Below are 19167 nucleotides of genomic sequence, written 5' to 3'. Positions count from 1 at the left end.
ATATTTTGTTGAGGATTTTTGCATCTATGTTTATTAGAAATAATGGTCTATAGTTTACTTGTAGTGTTTTTGTCTCATTTTGGTTTTAAGGTAATGCTGTCCTCATAGAATGAGTAAGAAAGTATTACCTCTGCTTCTGTGTTCTAGATGAGATTGTAAAGAATGGGTATAATTTCTTCCTTAAATGTTTCAATTCACCAGTGAACCCATTTGAGCCTGGTGCTTTCTGTTTTGGAAGGTTATTAATTATTGATTTAATTTCTTTAACAGACATAAACCTATTCACATTGTCTCTTCTTTATGTGAGTTTTGGCAGATTGTGTCTTTCAAGGAATTATTCCATTTTGTTGATGTTATCAAATTTTGTGGGCATAGAAGAGTTCATAATATTCCTTTATTATCCTTTTAATGTCCATGGTATCTAGTGGTGTTCTCTCTTTCATTTCTGATATTAATAATTTGTATCTTCTCTCTTTTTTCTTAGTTAGCCTGGTTAGAGGCTTATTGGTTTTACTGATTGTTTCGAAGAACCATCTTTTGGTTTTGTTGATTTTTTTCTGTTCATTTTTTTCAATTTCATGAATTTCTAGTCTAATTTTTATTATTTCTTTTGTTCTGCTTGCTTTAAATTTAATTATGTCTAGTTTTTCTAGTTTTCTCTACTTTTTCTAGTTTCCTAGGGTGGAGGCTTAGATGATTGATTTTAAATCTTTCATGCCTAATATATGCATTGAATGCTATAAATTTCTAACACTGCCTTCACTGGATACCACAAATTTTGATAAATTGCATTTTCCTGTTCCTTTAGTTGACAATATTGTTGAATTTCTCTTGAGATGTCCTCGTTAACTCATGTATTATTTAGCAGTATGTTGTTTAATCTCTAAGTATTTAGGGGATTTTTTGGCTATCTTCCTGTTTTTGATTTCTAGTTTAATTCCACTATGGTCTGAAATCAGACATTGGATGATTTCTTATCTTTTAAATTTTTTAAGGTGTGTTTTGTGACCGAGAATGTTCTCTGCCTTGGTGAATGTTCCAAGTGAACTTGAAGAGAATGTGTAATGCTGCTTTTGGATGAGTAGTCTATAGATGTCAATTAAATCTAATTGATTGATGAAGCTGTTGAGATCAACTATGTCCTTACTAACTTTCTGCCTGCTGGATCTGCCCATTTTTGACAGAGGACTGTTAAAATCTCCAACTATTATATTGGATTTATCTATTTCTCCTTGTAGTTCTGTCAGTTTTTGTCTCATGTATTTTGATGCTTTGTTGTTAAATAATACACCCTAAATATTGTTAAAAATACACCTTCTTAGAATATTGGCCCCTTTGTCATTATGTAATGTCCCTCTTTATCCCTGACAACTTTCCTTGCTCTGAAGTCTGCTTTCTCTGAAATTAATATATAGCTGCTTCCACTTTCTTCTGAGTAGTGCTAATATCTTATATCTTCTTTATTCTTTTACTTTGTATCCATATGTGTCTTTATATTTAATCTATGTTTCTTGTAGAGAATGTATAGTTGGGTTTTGTTTTTGATCTCCTCTCACAATCTTTATCTTTTAATTGGTGTATTTATACTATTGATGTTCAGTGATTATGGATATAGTTGGATTAATATCTACTATAGTTGTTAATGTTTTCTATTTGTTCTTTTTCCTTTGTCTTCCATATTTTTTCTGTCTTTTGTAATTTTAATTGAACATTTTATGTGAATCCATTTTTCTCTTTTTATTTTGTTTGTCTGTTTTGTAGTGATAATATCTTGCTCTGTCACCCGGGCTGGATGACAGTGGCATGATCATAGTCTCACTACAGCCTGAAACTCCTGTCCTCCAGCAATCTTCCTACCTCAGCCTCCTGAGTAGATAGGACTGCAGGTGTGCACCGCCATGCCTACCTGTTATATTTTTATTTTTATGTTTATTTTTATTTTTAGTAGAGACAGAGCCTCGCTATGTTGCCCAGGTTGGTCTTAAACTCCTGGCCTCAAGTGATCCTCCTGCCTTGGCGCCTCCCAAAGTGCTGGGATTACAGGCATGAGCCTCTTTTTATCATAGCAATTATATTTCTCTTTTTACTTTATTTAGTGATTGGCCTAGAATTTGCATATACATTACAACTTATCCAAGTCTACTGTCAAATAACCTTATACCACTTCACAGGTAATGCCAAGTACCTGTGCTTGCAGGTACATGCTCCTAAATCTTCCATCTTCCTTCTCATCCATTGTATCATTGTCATTCATTTTACTTATACAGTAAGCATACGTAAGCATGTACATAATCAAATACATTGTTGCTGCTATTTCCAACAAAGTTACTTAGATAAATTAAGAATAAGAAAAATAAAGGTTTTTATTTTGTCTTCACTTATTCCTTCTCTGATGCTCTTCCTTTCTTTATGTAGACCTGAGTTTCTGACCTATATCACTTCCCTTCTCTCTGAAGAACTTCTTTTAACATTTCTTGCAAGGTAGATCTACTGGGAACAAAATCCTTCAATTTCTGTTTGCCTTTATTTCTCCTTCACTTTTAAAGGATAATTTTGCAGGATACAGGTTTGTGGTTTTATTTTCTCAACAGAGAAAATATTTCACTCCACTCTCTTCTTTGCGTGGTTTCTGAGGAGAAGTTGAATATAATTCTGATCTTTGTTCCTCTATAGGTAAGGTTTTTTTCCCCCTTTGGTTTCTTTCAGGATTTTTTTCTTTATCTTTGATTTTCTGATGTTTATATATGATATGCTTGGGTATGGTTTTTTTGGTATTTGTCTTGTTTGGTGTTTTCTGACCTTCCTGATCTGTGGTATGGTGTCTGACATTAATTTGGGGAAAGCTCAGTCATTATTGCTTCAAATAGAGCTTATTTTTCTTTCTCTCTTTTTCTGCTAATGGTATTCCCATTACTTGCATTTATACTTTTTGTAGTTGGTCCACAGTTCTTGGATGTTCTGTTATTTTTTTAAGTCTTTTTTCTCTTTGTTTTTCAGTTTTGGAAGTTTCTATTGTCACATCCTCAAACTGAGAGATTCTTTCCTCATTAGTCAGTCTACTAATGAGCCCATCAAAGGCATTCTTCATTTCTGTTAGTGTTTTTGATCTTTTGCACTTCTTTTTTATTCTTTCCTAGAATTTCTATCTCTGTACTTACATTATGTCTGTTCTTACCATGTTGTCTATATTTACTATTAAAGCCTTTATCATATTAGTTACAGTTTTAAAAAATTCCTGGTTTGCCTAGGTAAAGAATTTATCAAGAAGACCCCAAGGGCAATCACAGCAACAACAAAAATAAATAAATGGGACTTAATTAAAGTAAAAAGCTTCTACACAGCCAAGGAAACAATCAACAGAACAAATAAACAACCTACAGAATGGGAGAAAATATTCACATGCTATACATCCAATCAAGGGGAAATTATTACCAGAATGTACAAAGAACTCAAGCAAATCATCAGGAAAAAATTCAAACAATCTCATGAAAAAGTGGGCAAAGACATGAAAGAAGCTTTTTAAAAGAAGATAGACTAATGGCCGATAAACATATGAAGAAATGCTCAACATCACTGGTCATCAGAGAAATGCAAATCAAAACCACAATAAACTATCACCTAATGCCAGTGAGAATGGCTTTTATCAAAAAGTCCCAAAACAATAGATGCTGGCATGGATGTGGAGAGAAAGGAACACTTACACACTGTTGGTGGGACTGCAAACTAGTGCAACCTCTATGGAAAATAGTATGGAGATTCCTCAAAGACCTAAAAGTAGACCTACCATTTGATCCAGCAATCCCACTACTGGGTATTTACCCAGAGGAAAAAACGTCATTTTATCAAAAAGACAATTACACTCGAATATTTATTGCAGCACAATTCATAATCACAGAGATGTGGAATCAACCCAAGTGCCCATAAATTCATGAGTAGATTAATAAAATGTGGTATATGTATACCATGGAGTACTATTCAGCCATAAAAAATGAATTAATACCTTTTGCAATAATCTGGATGGAACTGGAGACCATCCTTGTAAGTGAAGTACTGCAAGAATGGAAAAACAAACACCACATGTACTCACTATTAAATTGGAACTAACTGATCAGCATTCATGCACACAGATGGAAGTAAAACTCAACAGAAATCATGCAAGTGGGAGGGCAGAGGAGGAGTTGGGTGAAATAATACCTATCAGGTACAAGGTACACTATCTGGGTGATGGGAATACTTATAACTTTGACTCAAGCAATACAAAAGCAATCCACGTAACCAAAATATTTGTATCCTTGTAATATTCTGAAATTAAAATAAATTCCTGGTTTGATAATTCTAACATTCTTGCAATATCTGACTCCATACCTTAGGCTTGTTCATTCTCTTCAAACTGTGTTTTGCCTATTTATAAAGTGTCTTCTAATATTTTGTTGAAAGTGGACATGATGGTCCTGGATTTAGGTAAGTGTGGTAAATAGGCCTTTAGTAATGTAGTAGTAAAGTGTGGGGGAAGGGAAAATATTCTATAATCCTCTGATTAGTTCTCCGTCTTTTGGTGAGCAACCCTGGATTGTGAACTTCACAGTATTCTCAGTTTTTTTGTTTATCACCTTTAGGTGGGACAGGATGGCTGGAAGAGGCTATAGTTGGTATTTCCCTTACTCCACATGGAAAGCTAGAGGGAGCTTGATTTGTGTATTTCCCTCCTCTACGTGGAAGGCTAGAGTTGGCTAGAGTTGGGTATTTCCTTTCCCCAGCTAGGTTTAGCTCTGATAAAATCCCAACAGTTTTGACTCTGGTAAAATAGTTTCTCCTTAAGCAGGCATTTTTTTTTAAGAAAATTATATACAAATTACTTGTTTAATATTGTTTTCTTTGTAGTACTAACATGACACAGCAGAAGGGATTTTTTTCTTTTGGAACAGCATTTTAGAATCAATGGGCCGTAATTTAATATTTCATTTTAAAAATCTTTCAAGTGGTAATGAAGCTCAGAGCATTCTCAAGCTGAATGGTAAGTTATGGCTAATCTTTGCTGTTGGAATAGAGGCAAAGGATTTCTGAAATTCTGTTGGTTCCTTAATTTTTTTTTTTTTAATTTCAGCTTATTATGGGGGTACAAAAGCTCAGGTTATATATATTGCCCGTGTCTTGCCCATCCCCCTGAGTCAGAGCTTCAAGCGTGTCCATTCCCCAGACAGTGCGCCTGGCACTCACTATGTAATCATACCTCCATCCCCTCCCCCCACCCCCTACCTCCCTGAGTCAGCACCTTCAAACATGACCATTCCCTAGACGGTGTGCAACACACTCATCATATAGGCATACACCCATTCCCTCTCCCCACCCCCCCACCTCAGTCTGATATCCAGTTGGTATCATTCCCCAATGTGCATTTAGGTGATGATCAGGGAAACCAATTTTCTGGTGAGTACATGTGATGCTTGTTTTTCCATTCTTGGGATACTTCACTTAATATGATGGGTTCTAACTCTCTCCAGGAGAACCAAAGAGATGTTGTATCACCGTTATTTCTTACAGCTGAGTAATACTCCATGGTATACATATACCACAATTTACTAATCCATTCGTGAATTGATGGGCATTTGGGTTGTTTCCACAAAGCTGTGATTATTAAAACTGCTTGGTATTGGCACAAGTGCAGGAACACAGAGCAGTGGAACAGAACAGAAAATCCAAATATAAAACCATCCTCATATAGCCATCTAATCTTTGACAAAGCAGCAGGCATTTTTTAAGAACAAAATGCTCTGGAATATTTTTAAGTGATTCGTTTTCCTGTTCTCCTACCAGAAACTGGAGGGGATTTTTCTCTGATAGTTACTGCAAGGATTTTGTAGAACTCCTAAACGTAAAACTCAAAAGTGTGGGGGTCCCCCTTTGACTGGGTCCCCATGGAATTTTTAACTTTGATATTTGTCCACTCTGATCCCCTAGCAATACATCAATTACAGTTAAGATTTTCCTACCCCAGCATTGGTTTACATGGAGTCTTCTGCTTGTGGATGATTCTCTGGATCCACTGGTCTCTTTCTCCAATTTTGGAGGTAGCAGTTTGCCCTGTGCCCTCACTGCTCTGACAGATTCTAGAAGAGTTGTTGATATTTTAGTTTGTTCAGCTTTTTATTCTTTTTAAAATAGATTGGCCACTTCTAATCTCCTTACAGGCTGGACTGGAAACCGGAAGTCTGTATTAACTTTTTACAGTTTCCTAGCCTAGCCATTGTCCTGAGTTCTAGATCTACCTCTCTAACTGCATGTTGTTCACCTCTACTTGCATGTTCAACTGAAATCACAATATCAATAGGCTTTAATTAAAATTAAGTATATCTGCTTAAACCTCTTCTTCCATATGACCTACTTAACCTCTACTCAAAATATAATCTTTTGTATTACTTAGGCTCAAAATCTCAAGCTATAGTTATCTTTAACATTTATTGTACATTCACATTTTTTCAATTTTCTCTAAATTCTCTCTGCTTCCAGAGTTTCTTTGTTCTGTTCTCAGTGCTCTATTTCAGCTCCTTATGTCTTTTCAACTAAATTGGTTAGAATAATTTCTTCAATTGATACATCTATATCTATTCTTGCACTCTCTTGTTCCTTTTCCTCTCTTCTCTTCCCTTTCATCAAAACTTACTGAGAGTCTAGGCAGTAGGCTAAATGCCAGGGAGTACAGAGATTTACAAAGTAGAGTTCACACTCTTCTTAAGTCATGTTACTTTTTTCCTCTAAAACCATCACTGTCTTTCCATTGCCTACAAATTAAGGTTGAACTCTGAACGTTGGGATTCTACAGTAAGGTCCCGACTTGGGTTTTTAAATTTCCCCTTTAGTAGGTAATAAACATACCATGATACTTTCTGCATAAACAGAAATGAATACTTTCTGCATATTCTGTCTTTTATGTTTATTTAATGCTCTTTCAAAACTGCTTTTCTTCCTTTCGCCATTCTTGTCAGAATCCTATTTTTCAAAATCTGTCTCAAAAGCCACCTCCCCAGTAAAGCCTTTTTCCTCATTCTCTCAATGTCTTCATTTATCCTCCCCTCTCCCAATACTTTGTACTTCACATGGTTTTTATTTGGCTACCATATAATATTGTGTCCTATGTTATAATTATCTAAAGGGTTCCCATATGCCTGTGATTAAAATTTGAGTTCTTAAAGGGCAGGGCCTGAGTCTGCCATCTTTGAAATACCCTGCATGTGATAAATACTATTTATGTAATTATTAAATTGGATTCTCACCTTTTGGGAAAGTATCAGTTACTCAAGGCTTAGTTCAAGTTCACTTCTGTAACACTTTCCCATAGCTACTACACACTACAACTAGCTTAGCACTTAGTTCTTCTTTTCTTTCTTTTATTTTATTTCCGTTTTTTTTGGAGGGGAGTCTTTTTTGTGTGTGTGATACTTCCAAGGTCCAAGGTGGGATCTTGTTTTATTAAATGTAGAATCCTTAGGACCTGGCACAATGTCTACCATATGTATGTAGTAAATAATCTATTGAATAAATAGAAAAACAATATCTTTCCTTTTTTTTCCCACAATGCTTTGTTTATATTGCTTATAGCACTATCACATTCTGATTTGTTTGAGGGAGTATTTGTATTTCCTGTCCTCCCTTCTAGGTTTTAATCCTGCAAGACGAATGGGAGTGAGGAGATCTTTCCCTTCAAAGGAATTTTCATCAAAGCTTTTCTCATAGAAGCAATAACAGATTTATTCATTCAGCAATTATTTTTTGAGCACTTATTTTGTACCAGACATTGCTCTTGGCAATAGGAATATCAAGCACCTTAAGATGCACAAAAGTCCCTAATTTCATGGAACTTACTTTCTAGTTAGGGAAACATTCTACTAATGTTTATTGAATTTAATATTAGCTGGAAATGATTGCCTGTGAAGGAATTTTTCTTTAGTTTTTATTTATTTCCGTAGAACTTTTACTTCTATATAATGAAGGTATATGATGTACTATTTACATATCTAGGTATACTTTAAAACCAAATAATAACTGCCTTTTATTAAGCTTCTGGTATGTGCTAGGAACCTAAATACCTTATTCTTTAAAATATCCTACAAAGTAGGCTTTATTATTTCTATTTTATTGATGAGAAAAACAAGGAGCGGACATGGTAAGTAATTTGCTTTAATCATAGTACTTAACTACAAAACAGAAGACCTGGGATTTAAGTTAAGGTCTGTCTGTTGCAAAAGCCTCTAGTACCCTTTGTACTGTGTCTCATTTCCAATTTCTTTTCATTTGTTCAAGACAAGTAATCTTTTAAAGTCTTACCTGCTTTGTTTCCCTTTCCCAATAGCCACAGTATGAGAACACTTCACTCCAGTCTCCATTTTCAGAGGAATCAGTGTCGCATTCCCAGCAAGAGGAACTTGAGCAAAAACTTGCATCTACTGAGAAAGAAGTTTTACAGCTCAATGGGTTTCTCAGACAAAGAATAGGGCAATTTAGTGAAGAGAAGAAGAAATTGGAGGAAAAGGTATGTATTTTTAATCAAGTTGTATTAAGTCAAGAATATTTCTTCAACGTATTGTCTGTCATTTACCCTGTGCCAGATGTCATACCAGCTTAGACAACTATATGGAAGTGATTAATTTTTTAGTAACTTTTGAGAAACCCTGTGCTATCTGCAAAAATCCAAGGATTTCTTTGAGGGATAAAAATACTCCTGTATATTATGTCTTTCTGACTAATAGTTAGAAAGTCAGTTGCCTTTACCAATAACCATTCTCGTTTTTTTATCATGGAGAAAATGGAATGGAGTATATCATTACATTTTTTCTGTCATGTTTGACATAAAGTGTTAGTAAATTAAATGAAGCTGGTCTACCTTTCATAATGATGTGACTTCAAATTATTAATCTGAAGCCCCTGATTCAAAATAAGTAGCTAAAAGCTTAAGACACACATATATATGTACATCACATATATATATACACGTACACATATATATATATAATTTATTTGGTCTTTCTGCTTTTATTAAAAGTATTTTCACATATTTCATCTCATTCCATTATAGTGTCTTTAAAGATCAAGTAAAACATGTGCTAGCCCTAATTTATTGAAGAGATACAGATCTGTGAGCTGCTACTTAGTGGCAGAATTGGTTTTAGACTTCTCTTTTGATATACCCAGCTTATTATTCTATTAAGTGAGCCTTCCATTCAAGTGGTCTTGGATCAGGTCACTATGATTTCTTCAGGCAGGTTTGGCACTATAAATAGAGAACTTGACGTCTTTGTGTGTGTACGTATATGCACATGAGTTGAAATTTTTATTTTCTAAAACTGGCAAAAATTTTACATGATCTATCTCAGCCACCTGATATCTTTTATCTTGGTTAACTTGAAAGAACTTAAATACTTATTTCTTGTTTCTTTTCTTTATTTTGGGGTCTTCATTCAGTACCAGAATCTGAGGGAGCAAGGAGATTATGTACTCATTGGTCAGACACACGTGGGAGGAATATCTGAATGTGTCACTGTGGCATATGTAGCATCATCCATGGTGCCTGGCATATTGAATAATGTATAAATTCTTTTGAGTAATTTTTGTAAAGAGGGGGGAAAAACAAAGAGATAGCCACAAATAAAGGGCTAAGGAAAGAACAGTGACAGAGAGAGAGATATCAAAGATGTCAGAACGGGAGAATGGTGGAGCATGCATAGAGAGTGAGTGAGAGAGAGAGAGAGATCAAAGATGTCAGAGTGAGTGCATGGTGGAGCATGCATGTCTTTCCCTAAGAGACATAGGGAAAGGTTGATAACAGATACCAGTGTGGCAGAGTTATTTTTGGAAAAGAAGAGGAATAGCTTCTCTGTGAGTGAAGCAATTAAGAATAGAAAGATATATACCAGGGAAACTTGAGGAGAGGGGGTGAATGTAAAGGATAGAGTTTGTGTCAGAGCACATGAGATGGCTTGAGTTCCTGAAGGAAGTGCATAGACTAGGAAGTAGGCTCATTGATAACATATCAACTATTAAATATACAGCACTTTAGGCACATATGAAATTGGATTACATTGTTTCCTTCTGCATTTACTCTCCAAAATCCTGATTATGACTGATTCTGTGACAGAAAAGCATTTAATGTGGTAACAATAATAGTGGAAGTTACCCTTTGATGACCTCTTTCTTTTAGGAGCCAGACATGTTAATGTACATTAAGTGCATTTTCTTATTTAATTCTAATCTTCACAAAGACCCTGTGAGTATATACTGTACCCACTTTTAAAAAAATAAGAAAAAATATGTGACAAATAAAAAAAAGGTAAAATTCAAGGTAATTTAACTCTACAGCTTATGCTTTGGTTCTAATAATAATGATTTATAAAAAAATTTAGAGGGAAACATTTCCTTACTAACTTATTTTGTTCTAATCATTGTATTTAAAATGAAGAAAAATAACTGTTTGTAAATCTGTTCTGAAACATGGCCCTCCTATTATCTTCTAGGATTGGTATCAATATTACATCATACCTCTTTGAAAGGCAAAAATTAATAATTTACATACAAAATAGAGAAGATTTATCAGTGATGCCTCATTTACCTGAAGGAAATTCATGTAGTTTAGACGTTAGTAATCTCTGTTAGTCTGAAACAATACAAAACTTGGCAGTTACCAAAAAAAGAGAAACACAAAGAACTTCTCATGGTGAGCAAGGCTGAAAAAATCCAGGACCGCAATAATTATGTGTGATCAGCAAATAACAGAGTTGGTGTCCAGTAAGAGAATGTTGACAGGAATTTGTGATCCAGGGCAGCAAACTTAACATGTGACATCAAAGAAGACAGTTGACTGACCAAAAGAAAAAGAGGAAAGCTAGGATATCTTTGCATGCAGACAGGCATGGCCAATCTATTCCAGTTGCTGCTTTCTGAGGCACCATTATGCCACATTTAAACAATTGAGTGTAAATTAGAGAGCATTTAGTAAAAATAGGCTAGTTAATCCTGTTACACTCTTGTAACTTATAGGGTCATTTGTTAAGGCAAGAGCAGGTTTGGTTGATTGGGAATCTGAGCATAGCCGGTTGCTGGAGAATTTATGAGAACCTGCCAACGAGTTGTATGGACGAAGTGAAGGAACACTGACTTTCAGTCTGACCATCTAGATTTAAATTCCAACTCTGACTGTCTGACCTGTCATTAAGAAACTAAAGATCTCTGGGCCTCAGATTTTAAAATGGAATTGTGTTTTATGGTCACCACCAGTGCCAACAGTGTGTTTTTCCGTTTCTTCGTTTTGATCACAGGTTAAACTGTAACACCAGCACACTCACCTTTAATCCTAAGAAAGCCCCAATAAATAATAGGATTTATTTGTCTTATCAGTATTACTCCTTACTCAAGGTAATAAATAGATCCTAATGTCATTGATGAAATGAATACCTGAAATGAGATGTGATAATTTTTCCAAATGAAGTTGGAGCTTACTTTTTAGACAGCTATTTTTGTACACATTTTGTTTTTAATTAATCTTAAGTATATGAGATGTGAAAGTTAAATATGGTGTATTTCAGGTGGTAAGGTGAAAAAAATTAGTACATAAAAGTCTGATGTGGAGCCTATATAAATTGGGATCTACTAGAATCATGTACCATTTATGTTCTATAGTAGGTGTTCAATTAGCATATTTTATCCTAAAATGACATCAATGGTAAGGCATCTTTATTTTATGATTTTTAGAAAGAAAATATGCTGCAAATTCAATTATGACCCAGTATCTTAACAGTACTCTTGCTTGAGGTATAAATTGGTCTCACTAGTCCTTTATCTGTCCCTAAATATTTGGTGCATTCTCCTGGATATAGTTGCAAGCAATTCCTTTGCAAGTCTGTTATTAACAAAATAGTTGTAGTTACTTGTAGGTATCTTACTTTCTTAGTTCACATAAAGCATTTGAATATATCTGTGCAAAAAATAAGTTATTGGAGTCATTTCTTCAGAGATGAATACTTGCTTCACTGATTTCAAAATTATACCCTAAAGCTTTATTTTTGTGCCTTTCTTGGTACCCAATAACTTTTTCAGTACCAAATTATAATGTAACATTTTTGAAGCATTTTAAACATAATTTAAACTTAACACATAGGTTCAACATGTACATAACAATATTGAAATGACAAAGATATGAACAGCCTTGACCAAATTTGCATATGTGCAGGCAAGAAAAACTACATCATTACTGCTTCCTGGCTGACTGTAACTTATAGGATGCCATCAGTTGTAAAAGTAAACAACTACTTCCAGAACTCTTGATTTCAGTGATAATGAAAATTTGAAAAAGATGTGAATCTTAGAATGAAATAAGATGAGTCTTAATTGAGTTGCTGGTGGTCTTCACCATAACCTAGAACTGTTGGTGAATTCAGTGATGCCTAAGATTGGAATGTTGGTTTTCTTATTTTGTTTAATGAGTCAAAACTACTGAAGATTCATAATTGCCTTCTTTAGCTTAAAACCAGAGATAGATACATCAGTAGCCTGAAAAAGAAATGCCAGAAGGAATCTGAACAAAACAAAGAAAAGCAGAGAAGAATTGAGACCTTGGAAAAGTATCTGGCTGATCTTCCAACTCTAGATGATGTACAGAGTCAGAGTCTACAGGTAACATGAAATAAAAGCTCATCTTTAAATGACATGAAAACATGTGATTGTAAGTTGACTCTTTAGAAATTTGGCTTGTTATTGGGCATCTACCCAAAAGAACAAAAGACATTCTATAAAAAAGACATCTGCACTTGAATGTTTATAGCAGCACAATTCACAATTGCAAAGATGTGGAAACAACCCAAGTGCCCATCAATACATGAGTGGATCAATAAAATGTGGTATATGTATGCCATGGAGTACTACTCAACTATAAGAAACAGTGGTGATATAGCACCTCTTGTATTTTGCTGGATAGAGCTGGAACCCACTCTACTAAGTGAAGTATCCCAAGAATGGAAAAATAAGCACCACATGTACTCACCATCAATTGGTTTCACTGATCATCACCTAAGAGCACATTTAGGAATAGCGTTAATCAGGTGTCGGGTAGATGTGGGGTGGGGAGGGAATGGGTGTATACATACATAATGAGTGTGATGCACACTGTCTAGGGGATGGGCACACTTGAAGCTCTGATTTGGGGGGGAGGCAAGGACAATATATGTAACCTAAACTTTTGTATCTCCATAATATGCTGAAATAAAAAAAAGAAATTTGGCTTGTTATAAATTAAATCTATGTGTTTACTTGATGTTTGTAGGACTTAACTTTAGTCAGAAACTTTATCTAAGCATGAATAAATAGATCTTTCTTATTGTCAATTAATATGTGATTGCCCTCCTAGTGATCCTGTGTGGTAACTCTTTAGCTTCACATTCTGCTATAAAAGATAGTTCCTAAACCAGTCTGATAACCCCTGCCTCATGCACACACATGCATGCACCCCAGGTCTGACTTTTCCCAGTATTCTCTGGGATTTACCAAAGCTCAACAAGACCTTTTGTTGACTGTCTTTCTAGATATTTATTTTCTTCATTCTTCTTAACCTTTTTTTCCATAAATTCTTTCTTATACCTTGATATGTGACCTCCTGTTCACTGCTCTGACTTCTCTTCTGACTATTTTCCTTTCTTAATAATACCTCATCCAAAGTCTTTCTACTAACTCTAGTGAGGCCTACTTTCTTGAAACCTTTATTTATAAATACATTAAATCTATTCTTTAGTCTCTTCCCAAAGTCTTCCTAATTCAGTGGTTCTTAGCCTTGACACTATTGACATTTGGGGACAGATAATTTTTTGTTATAGGGGTTTGCTGTGTGCATTGAAGGATGCACATTTCTGTGTTAGCATTTCTGACTTCTGCCTACTAGATGCCAATAGTGTTGTTCCTTCCCCTCTGTCCCAAACCAAAAATGTCCCCTGCAGATAAAATCACCCCAAGTTGAGAATCATTAGTCTAATCCATGGAGTGTCATTATTCTGCATAATTTAAGACATGTATAGCATTCTCTGTTTATATTAATTTAAAGTTGTAAATTAATTATATTAATTTAAAGTTGTAAAACCAAGAGAGGTTAGTCAAGAAGGAACTTAAGGACCACAGGAGGTTGCATGAACAGGAACGGAGAGCAATATAGATTAAAAAACATGAGATCATACCGCCTTACACCCGTAAGGATGGCTAGCTATTAAGGATCTTGAACAGATGTTTGTATACCCATGTTTATAACAGCATTATTAACAATAGCCAAAAGGGGAAAGGAGTCCAAATTGTTCATGGATGGATGAATGGATAGACAAAACATGGTATATACATACAATGGAATATTATTTAGGCTTAAAAAGGAAAGAAATTCTAACACATGCTATAATATGGATTAAGCTGGAGGACATTTTGCTAAGCAAAATAAGCCTGTCTCAAAAAGACAAATTACTGTGATTCCATTTATATGAGATACTGGTAGTCAAATCATAGAGACAGAAGAAAATAGAAGGGTGGTTGCCATGGGATGGAGAGAGGGATGGGTGGGGAGTTGTTGAATGGACATAGAGTTTCAATTAGGCAAGATGAAGAGTTCCGGAGAGTAGTTGCACGACAACGTGGAAGTACTTAACATTACTAAACTGTACACTTGAAATGGTTAAGATGGTAAATTTTATGTTATGTATACACACACATGCACCAAAATTAAAAATGAAATTTAAAGAAATAAAAAAACAAGATAAACCTTTCTCTGTCTTCTAGAAATGTCTAACCCCAGTCTCTTTTTCATAGTCCTATTCTCCCAACTGCCTTCCACACAAAGGAGGAGATGATGTTAAGCACTCTAGCTAAAATGAAGATAGTGCAGTATTCAGCTATGTCTATTAATCCTTGAAAACACAGTAACAATTTCTGATAGAAGCATATTTTAACATCCCATGTGTTATGAACTGTAAAAAATTTCTTCTTAGTTGCAGGTTCTAGAAGAAAAAAATAAGAATTTGCAAGAGACTTTGAGAGCTACAGAGAAACAGCTCGAAGAGATAAAAAAACAGTATCAAGATAAAGAGGCACAGTTAATATGCCAGAAAAAGAAAGAAAAGGAGTTAGTAACTACCGTTCAGAGGTAAGAAAACTTTCAGAATCCTTTTTTGTTATTTTAAAGTTATTCATGTCTTTCAGAAAGCATTTCACTTAAAATACATTAATTTATAATTATTACTTTGTTATTACCTTTTCTTAAAGATGTACTATAAGTTGAGTATCCTTTATTCAAAATGCTTGTGACCAGAAGTGTTTCGGATTTCATATTTCTTTGGATTTCAGAATATTTGCAGAATACTTGCCCATTGGGCATCCCTAATCAGACAATCCAAAATGCTCCATTGGTCATTTATTTTGAGCATCATGTCCATGTTAAAAAGTTTCAGATTTTGGAGCATTTCAGGTTTGGATTTTCAGATTAGGATCGCTCAATCTGTATTAAGAACCAGAGCTATAATTTCATTGAAACAGTTTGTCTCATCTCAGTTGTAATTTAATGTTTCAAGGCAACATACCAACATCTTGCCAAAGATTCTAGATGAGAACATAAAAAAAACATAAATATGGAGACTGAAAATATTAACACAAACCCTTTATCCAATGTCTTTGTCAAAAAAATAAGTAAAAGTTCTAAGTAACAAAAAAAGGGCTAGCAAAATACTCAAACTGTACTCCTTAGTAGGATATGTCCAAGTGAAGTAATTGGCTCCCATTCACCTTACTGCGAGTAGAGTAACAGGTATGGCAGATTTACCATATACCTTCTAGATTTACTCACATATCTTGCCTCATGGGATTCTTCTATTTTAAATTAATACAGTTAAAATTACAGTGAATGTAATTTTTATATTCAGTTTCCATATTTAACCATGGAAATGGATTCCTAAAAAACCTAGAAAATTATTTTATATGTATCAACATGGATTTTCTCTTTTGTAAAACAAACCTTAATATTATCAACTATAAATAGATAAAACTATCTTGAAGAATAAGACAACAAAAAACTAAATATAAGAAATACATACTTCATGCTTATATCAATTGTGCAACTCTGTGTATTCTCAGCTTTTAAATCAAAATTCATCTGATTGCATGGTAATTCCATATTAATATTGCTTTACTCCTGCTTTCAAAGTCTTAAGTATGCCTGGTCTACTTGTTTTCCTTGGATTTCAATGCAGAAAATCTGTGATGTGTGGGACAATTGAATCTTCAGTGTTCTTGATCTCAGCTCCAAAAAAAATACCATATACTTTTGATTCTTTTTCTCCTATTTTCGCTTTGTTGCTCTTGAATTTCCCTTTTTATAACTCTACATCTTATACTCTATTCTCTAGTCTCAAAACAGTCTCCTGATCTCCACTAATTCAGCCAAACAACTTTTTCTTCATCTTTACTGATAAAATGAAAATAGACAATGTATGTATTCTGTCTTGTAGAGCATTGTGATCATAAATTTAAGCTGTGTTATTTTAAGAACAGTATTGGCAACACCTGAGAGTAATTTGAATGTTATTTTGTTCCATTGTGTGCTTTTACATATTTATATGACTATAAATTTTTTTAAAGACTTTCTCTTTTATTAGGTTTTTGGAGAACACTTATTCTTGATTTTGAATGATTTAGTATAGTGCATTTTAGAAAACATTTTCCATTTTCAAACTTCATCTTGATAGTCTCTGAGATGATATCATTCCAGAGAATTTCTCTTGATTTCAAATAGATATAAAGAACCAAAGGAGTTCTGTGATTCTTCAATACTTGTATAGCTGTGGTGTTCACTTGACTTTGGGGGTAGGATAGGGATGGTGTCTCAGTTTCCTCAGCTTTATAATATGATATTCCTTAATTTCCAAAAGAACGTTAGATATATATGTGACTATGAATTGTATCATTACATTTATCTGTTTTATATAATATTTCTAAGCTTCCTGCTTTATGAATATTTAACTTTTATAATTTATAAATATAACAAGAAAAGCTTTCCACTAGAAGTGAGAATTAAAGTTAAATATGTGGGTGGGATCCTTAATAATGCAATAGTAGGTAACCTCTGCTGTTCAAGAGAGTTACTACTTTTTGAAGTGAGCATACTGCATAACCTGAAAACTTATACATGAAAATAACTTGTTTGATATTTTGACATGACAGAGTACATTTTCCCCTCTTCATAGCTGGCTTTTTTTTTTATTTGAAAGACTTTAATATTTTTAATTTATTTTATTTGTCTTGAAGTGTTATAAATGCATGGAAGTAGTATCTTGACACTGAATTGATTAATAAAACTTATTCTGAAATCAAAATAATTTGTTTTTCCCTTTATTTATTTATTATTATTTTTTGAGACAGAGTCTTGCTCTGTTGCCCAGGCCAGAGTGAGTGCCGTGGCGTCAAGCTCACAGCAACCTCAGACTCCTGGGCTCAAGCAATCCTACTGCCTCAGCCTCCCGAGTAGCTGGGACTATAGGCATGCGCCACTATGCCCGGCTAATTTTTTTTTTCTATATATATTTTTAGTTGGCCAGATAATTTCTTTCTATTTTTAGTAGAGATGGGGTCTCGCTCTTGCTCAGGCTGGTCTCGAACTCCTGACCTCGAGCGATCCACTCGCCTCGGCCTCCCAGAGTGCTAGGATTACAGGTGTGAGCCACCGCGCCCGGCCTTTTTTTCCCTTTAAACTGAAAATACTTTTATGACAAATAGCAATACACTACATTGGTAATACATAAAAATGTCTCTGGTGCCCTTATTAATAAGCACATTTGAGGTCCTCATTGTACCATCTAGGATTGTCAGTTCTCTGTCCATGATCTAGATTTGGCATTTTTTCTTTTTTTTGGAAGAGAGAGAAGGCACAGTTTAGCCATAATACTTGAAAGGAGAAAAATAATGAAAATACCAAAACCCAAATTATGAGAAGTTTCTTTTAGTACTTTGCAACTCTTGAGTATGATTACAAGCTAATGTAAAACTATACCTAGGTTTCTTGCTGTTGTTGTTTTGGTTTTGGTTTGGTCATTATGTTAAAGATATGTTTCCTTTTAACCCAAACATTATTATACTTCCTTTCTTAAAGCCCCTTTATCCTTTATTTTAATCTAAAAGAAGAGCTTCCTTTTGTTGTTTCCTCTTGTAAAATGCAACTCTGTTCCATGGATAGCATGAGAAACTATTGGGTAAAGTTATAAACATAGTAGATTGTTGCTCTTATTAATGAAAGAGAAATGTAATTATGCTTATTTAGGCAACAACTATCCTTGTAAGTAAATTTTCCCTGAGCTTAAAAAATGGACAAAAAACGTGTATCCATATTTTTAGGCTCCCTACCACAATTATCTTAATCAAGGAACTCTCTGCTTTCAGGGGAAAGAGAAAGAACAGGGGTTAAATTGCACAGCTTCACTGGGGCCTAAGTATGTCACATGCTAAGCAACTCTGGACTCTGGTCTCAAATTTGCCATTTCTGAAAAGATGATCAGCATTTACGTAATTATGGACCCTTCTTGTATAAAATATAGACACATTCATATACTACTCTGTCACTTTTGATTATTGCTTGATTAAAAATATTATAGACCCTAAAAAGGGACATCATTTATGTTGAAGTGATCTATCAAAATCAGCAGATAGAGCTTATTTTCTTCATTTGATTGTGTCTTTTGAAAAGTTTGCAACAAAAAGTAGAAAGATGTCTTGAAGATGGAATCCGTCTTCCCATGTTAGATGCAAAACAGCTTCAGAATGAAAATGATAATCTCAGAGAACAAAATGAGACTGCTAATAAGGTCAGTAGTTACCCCTGATAATAAACATGAAATCTATACTGTGTGGATATGTGTGTGTAGATATATAATTTATAGTTAATTTATGTGATTTATATTTTTATTAATATTTAATAGCTTATGGAATTTTAATTTGAATGTTTTTATTTGGAAAGAAAATAGCAATTTAAACAAATTTAAATAATTTAAATTTAAATAAAAGCCAAAATAAAAGGATATCTTGTTCCTTCCTAAATTACTCAAAGTCTATCTCAAAGCTATTATAAATTGCATAGAGAAAAGTTTTACCAAGAACAGTTTTATATGTGTG

General features: G+C 34.2%; 1 protein-coding gene across 1 annotated transcript in view; it reads left to right on the top strand.

The window, feature by feature from the left end:
* Nucleotides 1-19167, top strand: part of CEP85L (centrosomal protein 85 like) — a 108035-nt gene that overhangs the window by 70436 nt on the left and 18432 nt on the right. Inside the window, exons 6-9 of the mRNA XM_045544256.1 lie at nt 8348-8527; nt 12508-12660; nt 15003-15157; nt 18743-18860. Of these exons, the coding sequence (XP_045400212.1) occupies nt 8348-8527; nt 12508-12660; nt 15003-15157; nt 18743-18860 (606 nt within the window). The remainder of the gene's footprint in view (nt 1-8347; nt 8528-12507; nt 12661-15002; nt 15158-18742; nt 18861-19167) is intronic.

Source organism: Lemur catta, chromosome 2 (assembly GCF_020740605.2).
Source record: "Lemur catta isolate mLemCat1 chromosome 2, mLemCat1.pri, whole genome shotgun sequence".
Classification (NCBI taxonomy): domain Eukaryota; kingdom Metazoa; phylum Chordata; class Mammalia; order Primates; family Lemuridae; genus Lemur; species Lemur catta.
This window is presented reverse-complemented; position numbering and strand designations above follow the sequence as displayed.